The following is an 18,917-nucleotide window of genomic DNA, read 5'->3' as shown; positions in this document are numbered from 1 at the left end:
TTAGGGTTTTGGGTCTATCACAGATCAATCCCCTTTTCTTTGTACCTTTTTACTATATTCTGGCAAATCAAGTCTATTTTAAGTCTAATTCAATCTCAAAAACATCTATCCACTCATCATCTTCAAACATGCCATGTTGGGCATTTTTTTTTTTTTTAAAGAAGATGCAAAAAGAGTTATTTCTTTCCTAAAACAACAACAAACAGATGTTGAAGTATACATTTGTTTGAAACCTATGAGGAGACAGCAGCAAAATCCCTGCCCATATGCCCTTACACAACCACAGTTGTAGATCTCTCGGCTTCAGCTTGTACAAAATGCAGCTGCTTGGCTTCAATCAGAAAACAAGATCACATTACCCCTGTTTCAGCCTCTTTTCACTGGTTACCAGTTAGTTTTATAATTTATTTTAAGATTTTACTGATCTCCTATAGCACGTCATAGTGCAGTACCCACCACCATTTCACAGTTGTTGCTACCATACAAGCCAGCCAGGTCCTCAGGCAGGATTCTGCTAGCAATTCCTAGAGACTGGCTCAAGACTAAAAGTGATTGGCCTTTTGTAGTCAGGGCCCCTCAACCCTGGACTTCCCTGCATAAGAATCTGATGCTTACAAGATCAGTAACTTTTTTGAAATCACTCCTCATAGCTTATCTTTTTAAAGAAACATTTTATTAATTCCAAGTACACCTTTTTCTCTCTTGCCTCTAACATATCTTACTTGTTTTGTTGTTACAGTTGTTCTGTAATATTTTTTTTCAGCGGATTTCATCTCTTTTATTTATTTTTACTTGGCTAAGGCCCCATAATATTTGAATGCTGAAAATATGTTGTGAAGTACTTTGTAATTTTGTTTTGAAAAGTACAAATTAAGTTTATTATTATTATTATTATTAGAAATATTTTAATTCCCTTTTTTCATACCAGACCTTAAAGACACTTCATGAGTAACAAGTGTCTCCTTCTCTGAGCAAATTATATGTCTGCACTCTTTCCTCTCCCTTCGCCTGTGTGTCTGTCTTTGTTACAACATACGGCATAGCTCACACTGAGGTGGGCGCAGCGCAGCAGTGTCAGTCGTGCAGTTGGGCTGCTTAACTGACAGCTTGTTATGGTGTGTCACGCTGCTGCAGGTGTGACCTTTATGAATGACCTCTGACCCTCTCCTGTTAACGCAGTGCTGAGCATTCGCGGTGCCCAGGAGGAGGAGCCCCCGGATCCCCAACTCATGCGGCTGGACAACATGCTGCTGGCAGAAGGCGTGTCCGGTCCGGAGAAAGGTGGAGGCTCTGCAGCGGCAGCGGCTGCAGCTGCCGCCTCAGGAGGGGCAGGGACAGAAAACTCAGCAGAGCACTCAGACTACAGGGCCAAGCTGTCCCAGATCAGACAAATCTATCACACAGAGCTGGAGAAGTATGAACAGGTGAGAACAGCTGACCTGACTGCATATGTAAACACCAGACATGCATTTACACACTGTGGAAATGGTGTACAGTGTCATCAGATTTTCTGCTGTGTGGAACTGGCTCAGTTCTTACATTTGCAAAATCAATTTTTATTTATACTGTGCTATTCCTCAGAATACACAATTCTATTTTTGTATTTCAGCTTGTCAAAAGTAACTCAAAAGTTTAATACTTTTTTCTGATGTTTGTCTCAACTATTTGAAACTTATTTCTGCAGTTAGAGCATCCATTGATTATCTATACCCGCTTTATCCTGAATAGGGTCACAGGAGAGCTGGGGTCTATCCTGGCTCACTTTGGGTGAAGGCACGGTGTCACAGGGCCAACACTTATAGACAGATGGAAACAAAGACCATTCACACCTAAGGGCAATTTGTAGAATCACCAATTAACCTGAAGTGCATGTTTTTGGATGGTGGGAGGAAGCCAGAGTACCTAGAGAGAACCCACGCAGGCACAGGGAGAACATGCAAACTCAGCTAAGAAAGGCCCAGGCCTGGATTCAAACCCAGAACCTTTTCGCTGTGAGGCGACAATGCTAACCACTGCACCACTGTGCCGCCCTATCTGCTAGTTATTTTTGCAATAAATCAACTAACTTTTTAATACACATTGTAATAAAAGAAACAACGAAAGATGTAGTCCTTGCACAAAAAAATACAAAATCATTTCACAGGACAATCATATTTACTGTATTTCTCAGGTGGTCCAGCTTCCCTCTTCTCCTTCATTCTCTTGAACTTCGTAATGCAGATTTTTTTTCCTCCTCACCGCAGCAAGATGAGTCTTAAATCAAGTTATAACCCATGTAGAATCAAACTGTTTCCTCCCTATACATCATGGTGTGTAAGGATTCACTTTGCCCAGAATAGTAAATAGTCCATCATATGCAGCATGTTGTATATGCATGTGTTTTCCAAGTATAGCCTTTAAAGTCATTGAAAAGGAGGGAATCGTTTCCTCTCATTGCCTTGATAACCATTGCATTTATGACAATGGCATCTCTTTTGGATAAATGTCAGTAAGACAGATGAACACACAGATAGACAAAGCCTGACATGGTGAAATCTAGAGAGAGATTCGAATGAGAAGCAGAAATAAAAAAGAGACAGTAAGAGACACAGAGTCGCAGGGTACTATCGTGGCAGATTCTCGTCTGGTGTCCTGGAGAGGGATGGGACATCTTGGCATATTCGTCTCAGCGTTGGCTATACTGTGAACGTGTGTGTTTGAGATGTGAACAACAGCTGTCACTGGTTCCTCTCAATATTGTTGTCAAATAAGAAACATATCAGAGCTAATATCCCCTCTTTGCTCTGTGAAAGTTTGTCACAGATCTACATTAAGCATGTTGACTGGATTTTAGATTTTGCATCATCTGTGAATTCAAAAGACTATATTGAGATGTTATCTGCAGTTTTGCTTGACTTTCAAGGGACATTTGCTCCTTCTCATGTTCCTGTGTGTGTGTTTCATCCCCACAGGCATGTAACGAGTTCACTACCCATGTGATGAATCTGCTGCGGGAGCAGTCACGCACACGTCCAATTTCGCCCAAAGAGATAGAGCGCATGGTGAACATTATCCATCGCAAGTTTAGCTCCATCCAGATGCAGCTCAAACAGAGCACTTGTGAGGCTGTCATGATCCTGCGCTCCCGCTTCCTCGATGCCAGGTGCGTGTCTATGTTTACATGTATGTGTGTGTACAAAGCATACATGTAGGAAATCTGCCAATTTACACAACAGTTCAAATACCTTATCATGTGCTTTCCCTCACAGCCTCATATGCATATGAATGGCTGATGTAGGAGGCCTATCATGCTATCAATATGCTCTAACACATCCTGTTTTTGCTGCTTACCACACATGCTAGGATGGTTTGCATCTATGGATGCCATTTGGACCCAGCAACACTGGCCAATAAGTGTTCCCTGCATGCTCCATAACACTCACTGTTTTCCACTTTTCATGTAATCGCTTGTTCTCTTTGATGCGTGCTTTGGATTTGCATACATTTCTCCAAGGATAAATCTCACTCAAAGTCTGAGTTGCAGGCATAACATTTAAATGAGGCATGCGCTCCCTTACATAGCTTCCTATCTATTCTCTTGCAAATGATTGTGGTGGTGTAGCAGGGAGGGTAAGAGGAGAGCTTTCACTGGTTGAGAGGCACAGCCATGCTTGGCTCCGCTGATTAATCTACTGGCTGCTTGAGCCCATGCTGTGTGCATTTACATATTCTCATGCAGGCTTTTGGAGCGGGGGACAGAGATTTTAGCGCAAATCTCTTCACCGGTGGATACATGCAAAGAGATTTTACAGGGTTCCCCTCCAGCTTATGTAAAGCCCTCATTAGATGTGGCACATGCAGACCTGACCTGATATGTGCAAGAGATGGAGGGGTCAGTCAATTCATGGGCATCAGCAAATGATTTCTGGCTGTTTAAAGGTGTTTTGTTGGCAGATATTGCTGGGTTTATTTGTATATGCAAACCATGAAAGCATGTATATTAGTATTTAATAATGGAGCAGTCCTGTCTCGTTTTCTGTGCTGCCATTCATAACGCTGGGATACTTTTGCCAGAGCTTCACATGCGTGTTAACTATTCGTCAAAGTTATTCTGTAAATTTGAAGTCAAATTGATGAAAAATAGTAAAAAAAAAAAAAAAAAAAGAAGAATGCCAAGCAGAGTAAAACAATGCAACAATTAATAGAAAAATAAGACCAAAGCAGGAGTACATAGTTTTTTCGAATAAGCTATCTGATTAAGTTGAGTTTTAGGAAGCAATTTAAGCTAAATGAAGATGCACAGTTGGTTCACAAGGAACCAGCATATCAACAATATAGATAATTATGAAAGTTTAGAGTCTATAAGCGAATTCTGAAAATCAATTCTCATACTCACAGGGAGCCACTGTGAGCATAAGAGTGATGGGATCTGATTTCTTAGAGTAGGGCAATTGAAGTTGTGGCCCATGGGTAAAATATGCCCACTTTGACATTTTCTGTGGCCCACAAGAAAATGCCTGACATGTAAGTGATTTGATAAATAAGGAGCGATATCGGAATTCGGTTTTAAATTGCCGCAGATGTTAGATCTTTAATATATATATATATTGGCAATATTGGAACAAGTGCTAAAAATTGGAACATAAATAACAACAACAAAATAAAAATAATTAAAAAAATGTTTTTAAAAAAAGTGTCATTAGAGCTAATAAGCAGCATCAGTAAGAGTAGCAGATTATTTTGACTGTATCATAAACAGGCTTATACTGTTTTGCATTCATCTTCTATTTTGCTGTCTGATAATAATACCATAAAAGATGCACAAGATTAGTGTATTCCATGTACTAATTAATATACTGTATGTGGTAACATTAAAAGTTATTTGTAACTGTTAATTGACGAATATTCCAAATGGCCCTTTTGTCCCCCATTTCTCTTCCTATCGCGCTGCTAGAGATCGTCAAAAGTTTTTACCAGAGTTTCAGTACCTAACAAACTAGCTGTGATGTGAATGTTGTCACTCATAGTGATAAATGTACAGAGCACTACTACCGGATTCTACATTTCCTCTATAAGCTCTAGGGAGAATTGTTGTGTCTTTCAGTTTATTGTTTGTGGTTTTTAAGGCCCACAGCTATACTGTTTTGGTTCAGTTTCACCTCTCTCGTCAACTTCATAGCTGTTTTCACAGTCTTTTTTAGTGAAAAAAAATACTAATCACCCCACTGCATGTTATCTGCCTCCCACCACACTGACGACAGTAGCAGCTAGCTTTGAACACAATAGAGCATTTGCCGGCTAAATAACCAACTAATTCCTTCAGAATAAAGTAGCATTAATGTTGTGTGTCTGCAGGTGAAACCTTTATGTTTATAACTGTATGAGATGGCCCAGAGTGACCAAACAATGAATTGATGCAGGTTTAAAGAATATAAATAATATTAAACTACTTCCAAAAGAGTTGGGACGCTGTGTAAAAAGTAAATTAAAAAAAAAGAATGCAATGATTTGCAGATGAAGTAAACCCATATTTAATTAAAAATAGACCGAAGGCAAAATATTAAGGTTGAACAATTATGAAAAATATATGATAATTTTGAATTTGATGCCAGCAGCTCATTTCAAAAAAGTTGGGCCAAGTTCATGTTTACCACTGTCACATCACCTCTTCTTTTAACAACACTGTAAACGTGTGGGAACTGAGGAGACCAGTTGCTGTAGTTTTGAACGTAAAATGTTGTCCCATTGCTGCCTGATATAGGATTTCAGCTGCTCAACCGTTCTGGATATTCTTTGTCAAATGTTTTCAATGAGTGACAGGTCTGGACTGCAGGCAGGCCAGTTTAGTATCTGGACTCTTCTACTATGAAGCTAAGCTGTTGTAATACGGGCTTAATAAGGTTGGGCATTGTCTTACTGAAATGAGCGAAGCCCTCCCTGAAAAAACACATTGTCTGGGTGGCAGCAGATGCTTCTCCAAAACCTGTATTTATCATTCAATTATTTTTGTATTGCAGTGAGCCTATATTTCTCATAAAACAATAAAATATCCATTTCAACATTTGATATGTTGTCTTTGGTCTATTTTTTTAAATAAATATGGGGTTACATGATTTGCAAATGATCGAAATCTCTTTTTATCTTCATTTTACACTGTATATTGTCCCAACTTTTTGGGAAAAATAGGCTTTGGAATTAGTGTCTTGCAGTTGCATGCCTCCGCATATAATATTGCACACACTGCTATCAAATGTTTTTTTTTTTAAATGTTAACAAACACTGTTTTTTTATTTGTCTATAATTAATAGTATTAACTAAATTATAAGTATGTTCTTTTATTACCACAGCTAATGTTTTATTTCAGTTGCTCATAAATGGCAATGTAGCAGTTCTGGGCCAAATTGTGCTCTCGAGACCTGACAAAGTATCTCAAAGCAAAATTGAAAGTTTGTAGTGTGGCAGCGATACTCACAATCACAATAATGTGTATCCAAAGCAAGACGAAATAGACATAAAGAGACCATTTTACCATCAAGCTAACATCAAGCTTATAAGATACAGTTCAGATGATTGGCTTGAATCGCAGTGGCCTTTTGTAAACCACTTTTTCAATAATAAAAATGTTTAGAAGGTCTAATTAGAGAAGTGTCAGTTGCTGCCTGGAAGATGGCCATGTTTTCAGATGAATCGAACTTTGTGAATAAATCCAACGTCATAGTTGCAGTGCAGGGAAACTGTAATGTCTGAGATTGAGGCAATGGCTGCATGTGATGTCAATGAAACGTATCATTTGCCAGAAAAACAACTTGCTTGTATAACAAGGGCTTTGTTTTACTTGTGACTTTTGTAACTCCAAAAATCATTATCGTTGCAGACGGAAAAGACGTAACTTCAACAAGCAGGCGACAGAGATCCTGAACGAGTATTTCTACTCACACCTCAGTAACCCTTATCCCAGTGAGGAGGCTAAAGAAGAGCTGGCAAAGAAGTGTGCCATCACAGTGGCCCAGGTACACCACAGATCATTGCCACTTCACTCCACCAGTAGGAACACCACCACACAAAACAGTGCGATGAAGACTGACTAATCTGAAGCAGCTGTGAGCGTCTCTGCAAATAACCTAATAATAGGTATTCTGACTGGTATAAGTACAGACAGCTCCTCTAATCTTCAAGTAGTACCTTTCATTCAGACAACAAAGGACTCAAAGTATAAACATGCCATGTCATACATTTTCTTGTAAATCAGACAAAGCTATTTTTTACCACTGACACTGTATTTTTCTTGAAGTAACTAAAGCTAAGCACAACACTGTTGTCACATTTCTTGTTTTTCTCATCATATAGTGGACCATATTTTTGTGATACCCACAAAATAATGTATAAATACAGTCCAAGTACTTTTACAAACTGCAACAAAAATGATCAACAAGGATATCATTTGATCAACTAATTTGTCTTTTGGCTAGTCATCAAACAAGTGAAAACAACCTGGACTTAGGTAAATTGTGGTTGTCATTATGTTTAACGTTTTTGACAAAGCAACAAATAGATTAATGAAGAGCCATTTTAAACCCTGTATCACAGTAATTAGTAAATCCCACAGCTTCTGAAAATGTGGGCTGCAGTCTGTCAAGGCATGTGATTTACTATACATCTTTCATTAACTTATCCAACATCTAAAGACATTTGAGATGTTTGTGCCAATGCTGCTGGCAACAAGAAGAACAATCTTTGCATACTGGTACTCAAGTTGTTTTAATCATGTGAGAATTGATAATAAGGAAAGCAATGACAATGCAGCCATTTTGAATCCATCATTAGAGAATGGATTGTTTTCTCAATTGAGTTCATTAATTTATGAATTTATTTATTAATGTAATGGTTTGAGGATGCAGCTGTGGAAGCTGTTCCGTACTTGAATGATTTGTAGTTTTGGTGTTTTTTTGGCCATAATAAACAGGAACGTTTACCTACTCTGTCTATTACCAACTTTACAGGATTGATTTGGTTTTCATTTTAATGTTGTTTATCATTAGCGCTGGGATTACCCCCCTGGCTTCATCTGGGAGTCCATTAGCTGTAATGGGTGTTAGTGGATGTTGAGTGATTGGTGTTTGCATGAGTTCTGATGATAGCTGCAGTTGTGGTGACATAATGAGACTGTTATTGGCAACCATTCCATTTTGGCACTAATGCATCAGCCTATACAGCCCCTACCTCTGACTGCTTGCTGCAGCGTAACGCATGCCATGAAGGCAATGCAAGCTAAACATTGCCATGATTTTTCTGAGAGGCTCTGTATGGTAATATTTCATGAGAAATAAACTTTACTCTCTTGTTTGTCTGCTCAGGTTTCCAACTGGTTTGGGAATAAAAGAATCAGATACAAGAAAAACATTGGTAAGTTCCAAGAAGAAGCCAACATGTATGCTGCGAGAACTGCCGTGAATGCGGCTAATGCATCCTCACATGGAAGCCAAGCAAATTCACCCGCAACTCCAAACTCTGCAGGTGAGACAGGAAGTCCCTGGCTCTGCTCAGCTAGTCTTGTTCCCCCTCTCTGTGCATTACTACAACTAACCAATTTGAGGCTTTGTCAGTGCTGATGCTGATGATTTGTAAGGGATTACAGAATTAGATTTTCCAAGGAAAGGCAGTTCTTGTACATAGAACATGCCTATCACCTGGTAATGCACCGTTCCTATATTAAACAGGTTTAAAATATTTCTCCTAAAGAAGTTGTGTCAAAGATTAGCCAACCTGAGCCCCATGCCAAGTCCTATATCCTTATTGTCCTAATCATATTCTTCATGTATGCATATTTAACTCTGTATCCGTCACGGTCTGTACTGATATCAAAGGATAGGTCTGGTAATATTCTATATTTTTCATATAGTGAACAAATTAATTAAAAAGACAAAACCAATTAAATGATCCTACTCACCTTGCCTTAGAGCTTCACTGTTGTCAATAAGCCACACCGTCTTATTTTCCATGTACACGCACAATGTAGTTGCGGTTTGTTTTTAGTCAGTCCCAAATACACCTTCCGGATGTTCTAAATTCTCAGTACGAAATAACTTGTGTAATGATCCGCAGCAGAAAATTGTTACCAAAAATTCTCTTATTTAATTGTATTTAAGTTTCGCTTGCTAAAAGCTACACTGCCCAGAGGTTTTGAGAAATTACTCCTTCTCAGTTAAGAATGAAACTCTATGTTTGTTACTACTGTGTTTGTTACATCCTGATTGATGTGACATCATCAACGGGAATGATGGTCCTTGGGCCACAGAAAAACATGGATTGATAGGGAAGAGTAAAGAGAGTCATATTGAAGCCACTTTCTTGTGTTGAAGAAACAAGAAAACCTCATTTCAAATGCCACTGACATTTTTAACTGTTAGAATTCAGACATTACAACTGGAAAGTTGAAAACAAAATTACATTAGAAGAGAGCATTGGAGAATTTAAATAACAAGGTATGACGCAAGTTATGATGTCAGAAGTAACTGCACGGCTTTGCACGTAGTAGTCCTGCCTAGGAGCTGTGTTTTTTTCTTCGTTCACAAAGTAACTGTTTTCTAACTTTCTATAAGAAACTGAAACCTTTGTTTTAGTGTTGTTTTGTGTGCTAATTTAGCACCGAAACACACTTGATTTTTTTTCTTCACAAAGACAATAAAAAAAAATGCTAAATGAGAGTTTGTCTTGAAACTTGAAACTTGAACATGTCTAGCAAATGAATGTTGGTTAGCATGTAGTCTTAATGGCCCCAATTTCAGTCACGATAAAAGCCATGTCCCAATGTCTGAAAACCAAAACAGAAAACTATACACAGTAAGTAGTGAGATGACATCACACATGTGCTAATTAGTGCATGACATACCTGGCAACATTTAGCAAGTGGTTGGCAACTCTGATTTGACTCAAGATGAAAAAAATGGTTCGTTTTGGTGATAAAATATTTTTTTTATGTAATAAAGTAATAAAAAATATTGAATAGTACCAGACTTATACTGTATATTAAAACAACAATGCAGTACTTTTGAGAAATGTTTGTATTTGCTCTCCTACTTTGAGTAGATGTCATTGTGGGTATTTAGCTTAAATAAACTGTCCCTCACATGCCACATCCTGTTAAATTAATGAGCCACCAAACTAATCCAAAAAAATCACTCAAACAGTTTGAACTGATAGAAGGCGAAGCTAGCTTTGACCCTGTTCTGCAGTGATAAGTGAAGCTAAACAGCTCAGCCTTCACCTGTACCTTACCCAAGGCATTGTATTTGACACTGTAAGAGCAAAGAAAATCACAATTCTCTTAATGTTGGACTGGTTCTTTATTTCTGTAATTCTTTTTTCCTCAATATACAAATTACCGCCCTATTCAAGTGTTTGGTGTTAAAAAAAACAAACACATATTCTGACACCGTTTTTCTGTCCTCATATGTCCATTAGTTTCCTTTTGGCTCTGCTCCTCTGATCTAACAGAGCCTGTCTGGGTGCTCGCTAACCTCTGCATGCTGCTCTTCCAGGCTGCTTCCTGGACGTGCTGAATTGCTTCGCCTGCTTGCTCTCTGCTCTCTGTGATTCGACTGCTCCCCTTTCCTTTCAGGTTCTGCTGGCTCTTTTAACATGTCAAACTCCGGGGACTTGTTCATGAGCGTGCAGTCTCTCAATGGGGACTCATACCAGGGGGCTCAGGTGGGAGCCAATGTGCAGTCGCAGGTAGGGCATCGAGCAGAATAGAATATCATTATAGGGGCTGGTCCACTATTTTTCCACTCAACCTTTTTAATGGAAGACTGTTTGACATATTGTCACACATTTTCATACACAGATGTAACAAGTGACTTAACTAATCTTACCCCCACAGAAAGTATCAGAACATTTTTGCAGCTAATGTTTGCCTGCCAAAAACAATTACAGAACTCTGCTAAATAGCTGAAACCAACTCCATTAGATAAAATGTAATATTATTAATTCAGTTTAATTAGCTAATTATCATTATACAAACAAATAAATATTTATATTTAACAAAATGTAACACAATAATCAAACAGATTTTGGCTTTTTACTCAATATGGTGTGATCAAGATAGCAATGGTAGTTTTACTGCTCAAAATTGTTTAAGTACAGATTATACAACAAATAGTTCCAACTCATATTGGTCAACTATACATTTGGAACATGCTCAAATCACCATAAAGTACACCCTACTAATTACTTGAAATATCACTACGCCTTCTCAATGGGAATATATAATTGAAATTGAATTTCATATAATATGCAGTATAATGTTGTTTTTGCTTGTTGTTAACCATTTGGCAAAATCGGGTTTCTTTTGATAGATTTTTTTTTGCTCCGAGCACCCATACCGTAACACTACAGAGGGTCGCGCACTCCTAGTGGCGGCTGGCTTGAGCAGCAATGTTTTAGCACATGGCACAGTGCTAAAATCCTAAAAATACAAAACTCCATGGATATCTTCTTTCCGAATATCTTACAACGAAATTGATCGGGCTAAGCAGTTTAGTGTTAGTGTGTGCTGTATTTATTCAGTTTGAGAAACCATGTCTAGAAAACAATAAAACGGACTAGATCTCGTTTCTTTTTGACCACCTTATGAGGCAAAACTTTACAATCACTGCTACTGCATTTAGACAAAAATGCTTCACTTCAACATCATTGCACTTTGCCACTGACACTGGTCGCTGATTAGTTCACCCTTCAGAGTGGCTGTGCAAACGTTAATGCAAACAGGGTTTCCAGACTATAATCACTGCAAAGAAAACTGAAGGTGTGAGCGATAGTCTGGGTGGCCAAAAAAGGTATTTTGTTCTGAAATAACTTAAGATCTGTCATAAAATGTCCCCAAAACATTGGTTGAGCTGGCATGGCGACTTCTTACCAAGTCAGACCAGGTAAAGGTGGTCCAGCTGTTCTAGAGACAATATTTAGAAGTGGTTGAACCTGTCCATACAATAGTACTGTAAACCAAAATTACTAGCTGATTTGCATCTCAACCTAAATAAGCCTTCATTAAGGTTTTCAATCCCACCTGGGTTTTTTTCTGCTATGACAAGTCAAAATATCTGCTGTGAAAAAGGACTAAACCCACAACGCTTAGTCTCAAGGACCAAATATTTGTCACAGTCCACCAAGTGCTTGGTTTTCTTTCAGATAGAAAACTAAAACATTTGATTTTTCCTGAATTTCTTTTTGTATTTAATTGGACATACATACATGCATCAGTGTATTCTTGTTGTTTCTCTTGTTGTCTTGTCAGCCCTCTGTTTTTTCTTGTGCTTCGCTTGTAATGACTCTAACCTTGCTTTGTCTGCTGTTTCTTAATGTTTCAGGTGGATACCCTTCGCCATGTTATCAGTCAGACAGGCGGATACAGTGAAGGACTCACAGCCAACCAGATGTACAGTCCGCAGGGCATCAATGTAAACATTAGTTTTTTGTTTTTTTTCTCTCCCTACCAATTATTTCAAAGCCATAGGGCTCAGAATGCCACTTAGAAGAACTTGTCTCCGCTCCATGCTCACCTATTTGATTGCTTTGGTATCGCTCATGCCACAGGCAGCCCGCTACCGAACATATGCAGGCATGGTACTGGCCACACACATGCAGAGCGGCCGCCTGAGCCCGTCGTGTTCAATCAGGTCTGGCGTAGCACCTGCAGCCACATATGGTCAGCCGTGAGGGAACTGCACAAACAGGTGACACCTTGTGCACTGCCTTCAAATCCCTCTGACCACCTGACCCAAGATTAGCAGCCCATGGTCCAGAAGCTCTCATTAATGCCTCCCAGGAGGCAATGCTACTGTACCACTAAAAATAAAAACTCATGCTGCTGGAAACAACGGCTCATGTGCCATAGGGGTGTGTTCCCATCATGTTTGTCTTATTTTGCAGCAGAGTTTAGGTATAGAAGTGGGGGTTGGGGGTTGCTAGCTGGCGGCAGCAAACAGTAGGGAAATTCACAGCGACAAGCCGTGTCGTAAAGAGGAAAATCGATAAGACAGACACAAGGAGAGCAGAGTGTGGACTTGGGACAGCAATCCAAGCGCATTGCTCAGATCATGTTCCTGCCACACTAATGGCCCTGACAGCGAGCTACCCTGAGAGGACGAGGACGGTCACAGCCGCGACTGGGTTCCTCCGCTGTCATCGTCGTGCCTCACTGGCCATATGATAATCAGATGAAATGTCTCCCGTATAAAAGCATGCATGTGTGTTCAACTAGGGTTTCTGGCTGCTGCGAATGCATCCCACAGCCAGCTGCGCTAACCCTGAGAGGCTGTTAACATATTCAGGCTCTGTTCTTTCTCAGTCCTTTGACCTCACAGATCCGGTTCACCTTGGACGCCTGCCTGCTGTACCACATCTTACACTGCCACAATACACTCTTATTCACTTTTATACCCGATAAAAAAGTCCTGCAATGCATAATGTAAGAGAGGGATATCTGTTTGAATTTATGCTTTTCACTTGCCTTTTTTTTGCCAAAATAAGGGCACTGCAGTTTTGTTCAACATGATGCAAGTCGTTCTTATACCTGCATAGAATAATTTTTTTTCAATAAGGGTTTCTTAGATGTTCGTTTTCTGTTTTAGGCCCCAAAATTCAGTGTAAATGGGAGCTCAAAATAGATTTTACTATTTAAACAAAATATATTTTAAACCTTTAATTTTTTTAGTTTTCTTTTAAAACTACAATTTTATCTAAAATGTTTTCTATAACCCGTGTTACATATTGGTTAATTGTGCATTAAGTACAAGTTCACCCCACATCTCTGAAAACAGTTTTACAGACATCTGAACTGAACAAAGATTTTTTTTTTTTTTTTTTAAGAGTGATAATGACCGACCACATACATAAGACATACTGTGGATAATTACAGCCATAATTAGAATAAACAGGCAGAACGTCACTAAAGTCAGATGTTCTACAATCTGATCCTTCAACTTTTGAGTACATGCGACTGTGGGCTGCGTTCAAGAACAGGCTTTGAGATGAACTGACACCAAAGACCTATCAAAGACCATTTCAAGTTATTCTGATGGTTTGAAATGTACTAATGTGCTTAAATGATCAGGCCTGTCAGTTGTAGTGGACAGGCCATCCAGACCTCTTATTGTATGTTAATTCCACCTTTCAGTGTCATAATTAGTGCGCATTTCATTGAGTGTACCCATTTCGTTTCTAAAATGTTTCTGTATATTCATAAAATTTGAAATGACAGGGATTGCACATCTTGACTTTTCTTCTGTATATTATCTTCATTACATCAATTTTAATGGTGCACGATAGATTACAGATTAATTCACTCCATTTCTGCATTTCATTTTTTTTGTGTCTGTCTTATTCTGAAATATTAGCTGTAATTTGAGCTATGTTTGAGCAATTTTGCTTAAGGCTGTTTTTGACTGTATAGGTCAAAGTATCCCAACAATCATACAATACCTTGCCCTTGGGACTTCCATTCATTGCACCTATGTTTGAGCTGTATTGAGTAATGAATACGAAAGCCTCACCCTCACTTCTATCTCTATATTTTTCCCTCCAAGGCAAACGGTGGCTGGCAGGATGCTCCAACCCCCTCATCAGTGACTTCACCCACAGAAGGACCCGGAAGCGTTCAGTCCGACACCTCCAACTGATCCTCCATCCCTGTCACTCCTTTGTCCTCATATTCCAACTTTCCCCCTCAACTGCACCCCATTCTTCCTCCAGTCATATCTCCCAAAATGTAAACCCCAACCCCTTTTGGGACATGACATGACACAAAAAGACACAGTTGGGGTCTGAGGATAACATTTTCACCATTTTGGACTAAAATTGGACTTTTCCTATCTGGAACACCACAGCACCATTCTGCATCCTGCATAGGGGACTCATATCCACACTTTTAGCAATTTGTACAGTTTCTTCTTGATTTCCATGTTGCCTCTTTGTATTTCTCTTTACATCATATATTCCCACAGGAGGCTCACGGTTAGCAGCATATTGCCCCATGTATGTAAATTTGAATGCTTTCACACTACCTCTACTCAAAATAACAACACAGCAAACAACATTTAAAATACTTTGGTATTGACATTTTTTATAATTATTACAACTTTACCGTACACACCATCATTACGCATCCATTTTAAATAGTGTTGTTAGATTTTTTTTTATTTTTTTTTTATCTATAGTGCCAATGTTCAACCCTGAAGGTTTTATCTCATGTCCTTACATTCAAACATGACAGATATTATTATTTTAGACCAGTCTTAGTGGTCAGGTTACATCCAATTACTTTGCCTCAGTTTATTACATTTGTATTCAGAAGTTCTACAACTAACATATAAGGCATATTATATTAGTAGTTGTGTCTGTTTTACAGTCTTTAAGCAAGCTAACAAATTGAGTGAGACTTACGATTAGAGATGGAGTTCTGTCACGCAAATTGGCTGCTTCCACAAGTATTCCAAGAAACCTGAGCTGAGACTAAATTGATGATGACAGTATCAGCAAGTACAGCATGTCAGTATGTATGAAACCACAGTATCATCTAATGATAGAATCTAAAGGGAACATTTGTAAATTTCAAAGACGTCATCATACTATACAGTACATTATTAGATATTGTATGACTATTGGTGAGATCAACACAGCCAAATACTGTTGTTAACCAAATCAAACACAAAATTATAAATTAAAGTATTATGTTGTTGGGATTTAACACATTGCATATCTTTTCTTGAAATTCATGCACACAAATTTGTGTCAAAATTCGTATGATGTGATTGACCATTTTCAGCACACAATGGATTTTTACATTTACTAAAATAATTTTTACGATAAGCATTCTTCTGCAAAATACACTTCACATGTGAGCAAACAAATTATTATATATATTATATATATTAAGTGCTGATCAACACTAGGTTACTTATCATGTAACCTCTGTTCTCTGATCATGTCAGAGAGACTGTTTGAAATGGAACAAACAATTCAAAATGTGAATTTAAATTTGTGACTTCTGTTTTATATAGAGTATAGTATGTGGTCTGGCACTTTCATGACTGCGATAGTCGTCATGAAATATCAGCATTTACATACTTACCAAATACCAAAAAAATTGCAGAATTTTTGTCCTCCACATTGGGATCAGCTTTATCAATGTTTTCTGTTTCCTTTTATGGGATTTTGTTATCTGCAGTACTAGTGAGTAACTCATAACACGCTAGTACTCTGTATTCAAAGCCAAAAAAAATGCCTTTGTAATACAGTAGTGTTTGAATAAACTAAGATGGAAGAAAATACCCTGATGGGACACAAAACCAGATGATGTTTTGATATTTTATGTCTCTTAAATGTCATCTTTTGTTTGTTTTCATTTTAATGCTACCATTATGTGAATTAGCTCAACAATGCCCTATATACAGTATGTAGATATGCACCTTTACTCTTATTCTGTATCTTTGAATTTGGATAGTTACTATTTCAACGCAGCCTCTTTCAGTAGCTGTTGGATTTTGCTCTCAGATTGTCAACACTTCTGTATCGAAACTGGCCACTATCCCAGCTGATATAGCTGATGTGAAAAGTTAACATTCCACAGGCTTTGTTTTTTTCTGACAGAAAACCAAATTCAGTCCAGACATCCCAAAAAGTCACAAAACAACCTGAAATCCACAGGTAAATATTTTAAATTGTGTGTGTGTGTGTGTGTGTGTGTGTGTGTGTGTGTGTGTGTGTGTGTGTGTGTGTGTGTGTGTGTGTGTGTGTGTGTGTGTGTGTGTGTGTGTGTGTGTGTGTGTGTGTGTGTGTGTGTGTGTGTGTGTGTGTGTTTGTTTCGATTACACACTGCACTGATGGATTTATCGTAGCTACAGTGTGAGTTCAACTACGGCATTATTACACCAAACAACTCAGAGCAGCTCCTCTTTGCACTCTCCTGCTCAGTATTACAACTGAGGGGCTAAGCACCATTGAAGTGATGCACAGAACCTGCCTCATTCATGTCTTTGGAAGTCATTGTAGTGCACTGACAGTGGTGGCAATGTGAGGCAAACACAAGGATTGTTTTTGCACCCCTCAAAAAAAGGCTTTATTCAAATTGCCTGTCAAACATTATTGAAGCTTCATGTAATGATGCTTTTTAGTTTTTTAATATAAAAACAAGAGACATGAAGAGAAAAATTAATAATTTGGAAAAGGTAAAATGTTGTTGCATGTCTTTTTGTTCATCAATAAAATAATGTACTGCAGTGTTTTAAATGTTAATTTCTTTTTTATAAGAATTTTAGAGTGAAATAATGGAGCTTTGAGCTTTTTTCCTGAGGTTTTAACTTTTAACTTTCTCTGCATATGTAAAAAGGTATCAAATGAAAAAGTATTGTCTTTTTAATTCCAATTCAAAACCTGTTTTCTGTGGAGAAAAATAGTTAAAAGGTCTAGGTTTTACGGTCTGTTAATTTTAACTGGCAATGCGTATTCCAAATAAATAAGTTCTTTTGTTGCATAAATTGCAATGTTGTCATGTTGCATGTGTGGGTTTCATGTGCCGTTTGTGCATTTTCCATCATTCTCCCTTGGACTTTTTTAAAAGGGTCAGGGGCAGAAGTCACTGGAGGATACAAGTTAACACGCTGAAGACTTGTCAGTCCGACACCTCTAGATAACATTGCATATTTCACTTCCAACTATGCTGTGGAATGGAGGCATTTTATCACCACAAACAGCGCCCAAGCTTAGCCGAGCTGCTGAGGGTGTGAAGGGGACATTTTCACAGTTTTTGAAGTGAGTGAAAGATGTGCGCTCCCGGCAGACAGACACCTCCTCTGCCCCCCACCACCCTTCCCCAAACCCAGCGCTCCCTTGCAGGCATGTTTAATGTGCGTTCCCTGAAAGAGACAGAATTTACACTTATCTCTCTCCTTCAGATAAACCAGACAGGATGTCTGATTTTGTTCCTTAGATTCATCCCTCCTCCGGAAAAAAAAGGAAAACGAGGTTGAAACATTTAGTTGTGAGAGAGGTTCCCAGGAGCATCCAAAATCAGAGAGCGTAACAGAGACTGTGGGAGTGACATATGCAAACATGATCAAGTATAATTACATGGAGAAGCCTCCTTGTTTCTATCAAAGGGCTTCTTTTAGCCAATGTTCAAAGAATGAAAGGCAAGAAGTGCTGGACGTGTATAATTTATTCATGTGCTCCTACAAACTAAAAAGCATTGTGCAGCTACAGTTATTACATGGTGAAAAGGTATAAATCCCATTCTGAGTAAAATCAGTGTACATTCTTTTGAAATTCTGATTCCTTTAACATGCTTCAAATGCTATGCAGGTTTTTAAGAAGACACGACACTGATCACTACCCACTTTACATGCTGAACAGATGCAAATCCAGTCAGTCATACAATCTGGACTTTCTCAAGTCTTTATCCATGAACAAATACCTTGGGTAAAGTATAAAGAGCAGGCTAGTTAATGAAATGTATCCTACTCTGAAAACTCACAATATTATCTTTACCTGCCATTTTGCTAAAACTCTTTCGCTCTCAAATTAAGATGGCATCCATCTTAAAAGAAATATAAATCTTTATATATGTCTATTAGGCTGTTCAGACCTGTTGTTAACGAGCGTTTTTAGTGGTCCTATGACAAGTGGTTTGCTAAAAAAATACTGGTGTGAATGCATACAGAACACATTGAGATCCAATCTGCTCAGACCAAATTCTTGGGCACATTCTTTCAGCAGTGTGAACGCAAATGCGTCCTGGGCCATATTTTTTGGTTTCCCAAAAAAATGTGCTGCGTGATTCTGCCCACGGCAGCTGAACTATATAGAAAGTAGGAGAGATTTACTTGCAAACTGAACTGGTGACGATAAAGCAGCTGTTTGGTGGTTAAATATTCAAGCTATCTATG

At 38.5% G+C, this 18,917-nt stretch overlaps 1 protein-coding gene across 3 annotated transcripts in view; it reads left to right on the top strand.

Moving 5' to 3' along the window:
• LOC138624066 (pre-B-cell leukemia transcription factor 1-like) overlaps nucleotides 1-17,510 on the top strand; it is a 69,616-nt gene extending 52,106 nt beyond the window's left edge. Inside the window, exons 3-9 of one of the 3 annotated variants that reach the window (XM_069703945.1) lie at nucleotides 1,180-1,424; nucleotides 2,952-3,142; nucleotides 6,854-6,989; nucleotides 8,334-8,382; nucleotides 10,598-10,710; nucleotides 12,345-12,434; nucleotides 14,562-17,510. In XM_069703945.1, coding sequence (XP_069560046.1) covers nucleotides 1,180-1,424; nucleotides 2,952-3,142; nucleotides 6,854-6,989; nucleotides 8,334-8,382; nucleotides 10,598-10,710; nucleotides 12,345-12,434; nucleotides 14,562-14,654 — 917 coding nt within the window. In that variant the 3' untranslated portion in view covers nucleotides 14,655-17,510. Of the gene's footprint in view, nucleotides 1-1,179; nucleotides 1,425-2,951; nucleotides 3,143-6,853; nucleotides 6,990-8,333; nucleotides 8,494-10,597; nucleotides 10,711-12,344; nucleotides 12,435-14,561 lie in introns of all 3 variants that reach the window. The other 2 variants (XM_069703944.1, XM_069703946.1) reach the window with 2 other exon arrangements.
• The last annotated feature ends 1,407 nt before the right edge of the window (nucleotides 17,511-18,917 follow it).

The sequence above is a fragment of the Brachyistius frenatus genome, unplaced genomic scaffold (assembly GCF_029030835.1).
Source record: "Brachyistius frenatus isolate BFR_SWC_R1_liver_20210118 unplaced genomic scaffold, ASM2903083v1 Contig_49, whole genome shotgun sequence".
NCBI classification, from domain to species: Eukaryota; Metazoa; Chordata; class Actinopteri; family Embiotocidae; genus Brachyistius; species Brachyistius frenatus.
This window is presented reverse-complemented; position numbering and strand designations above follow the sequence as displayed.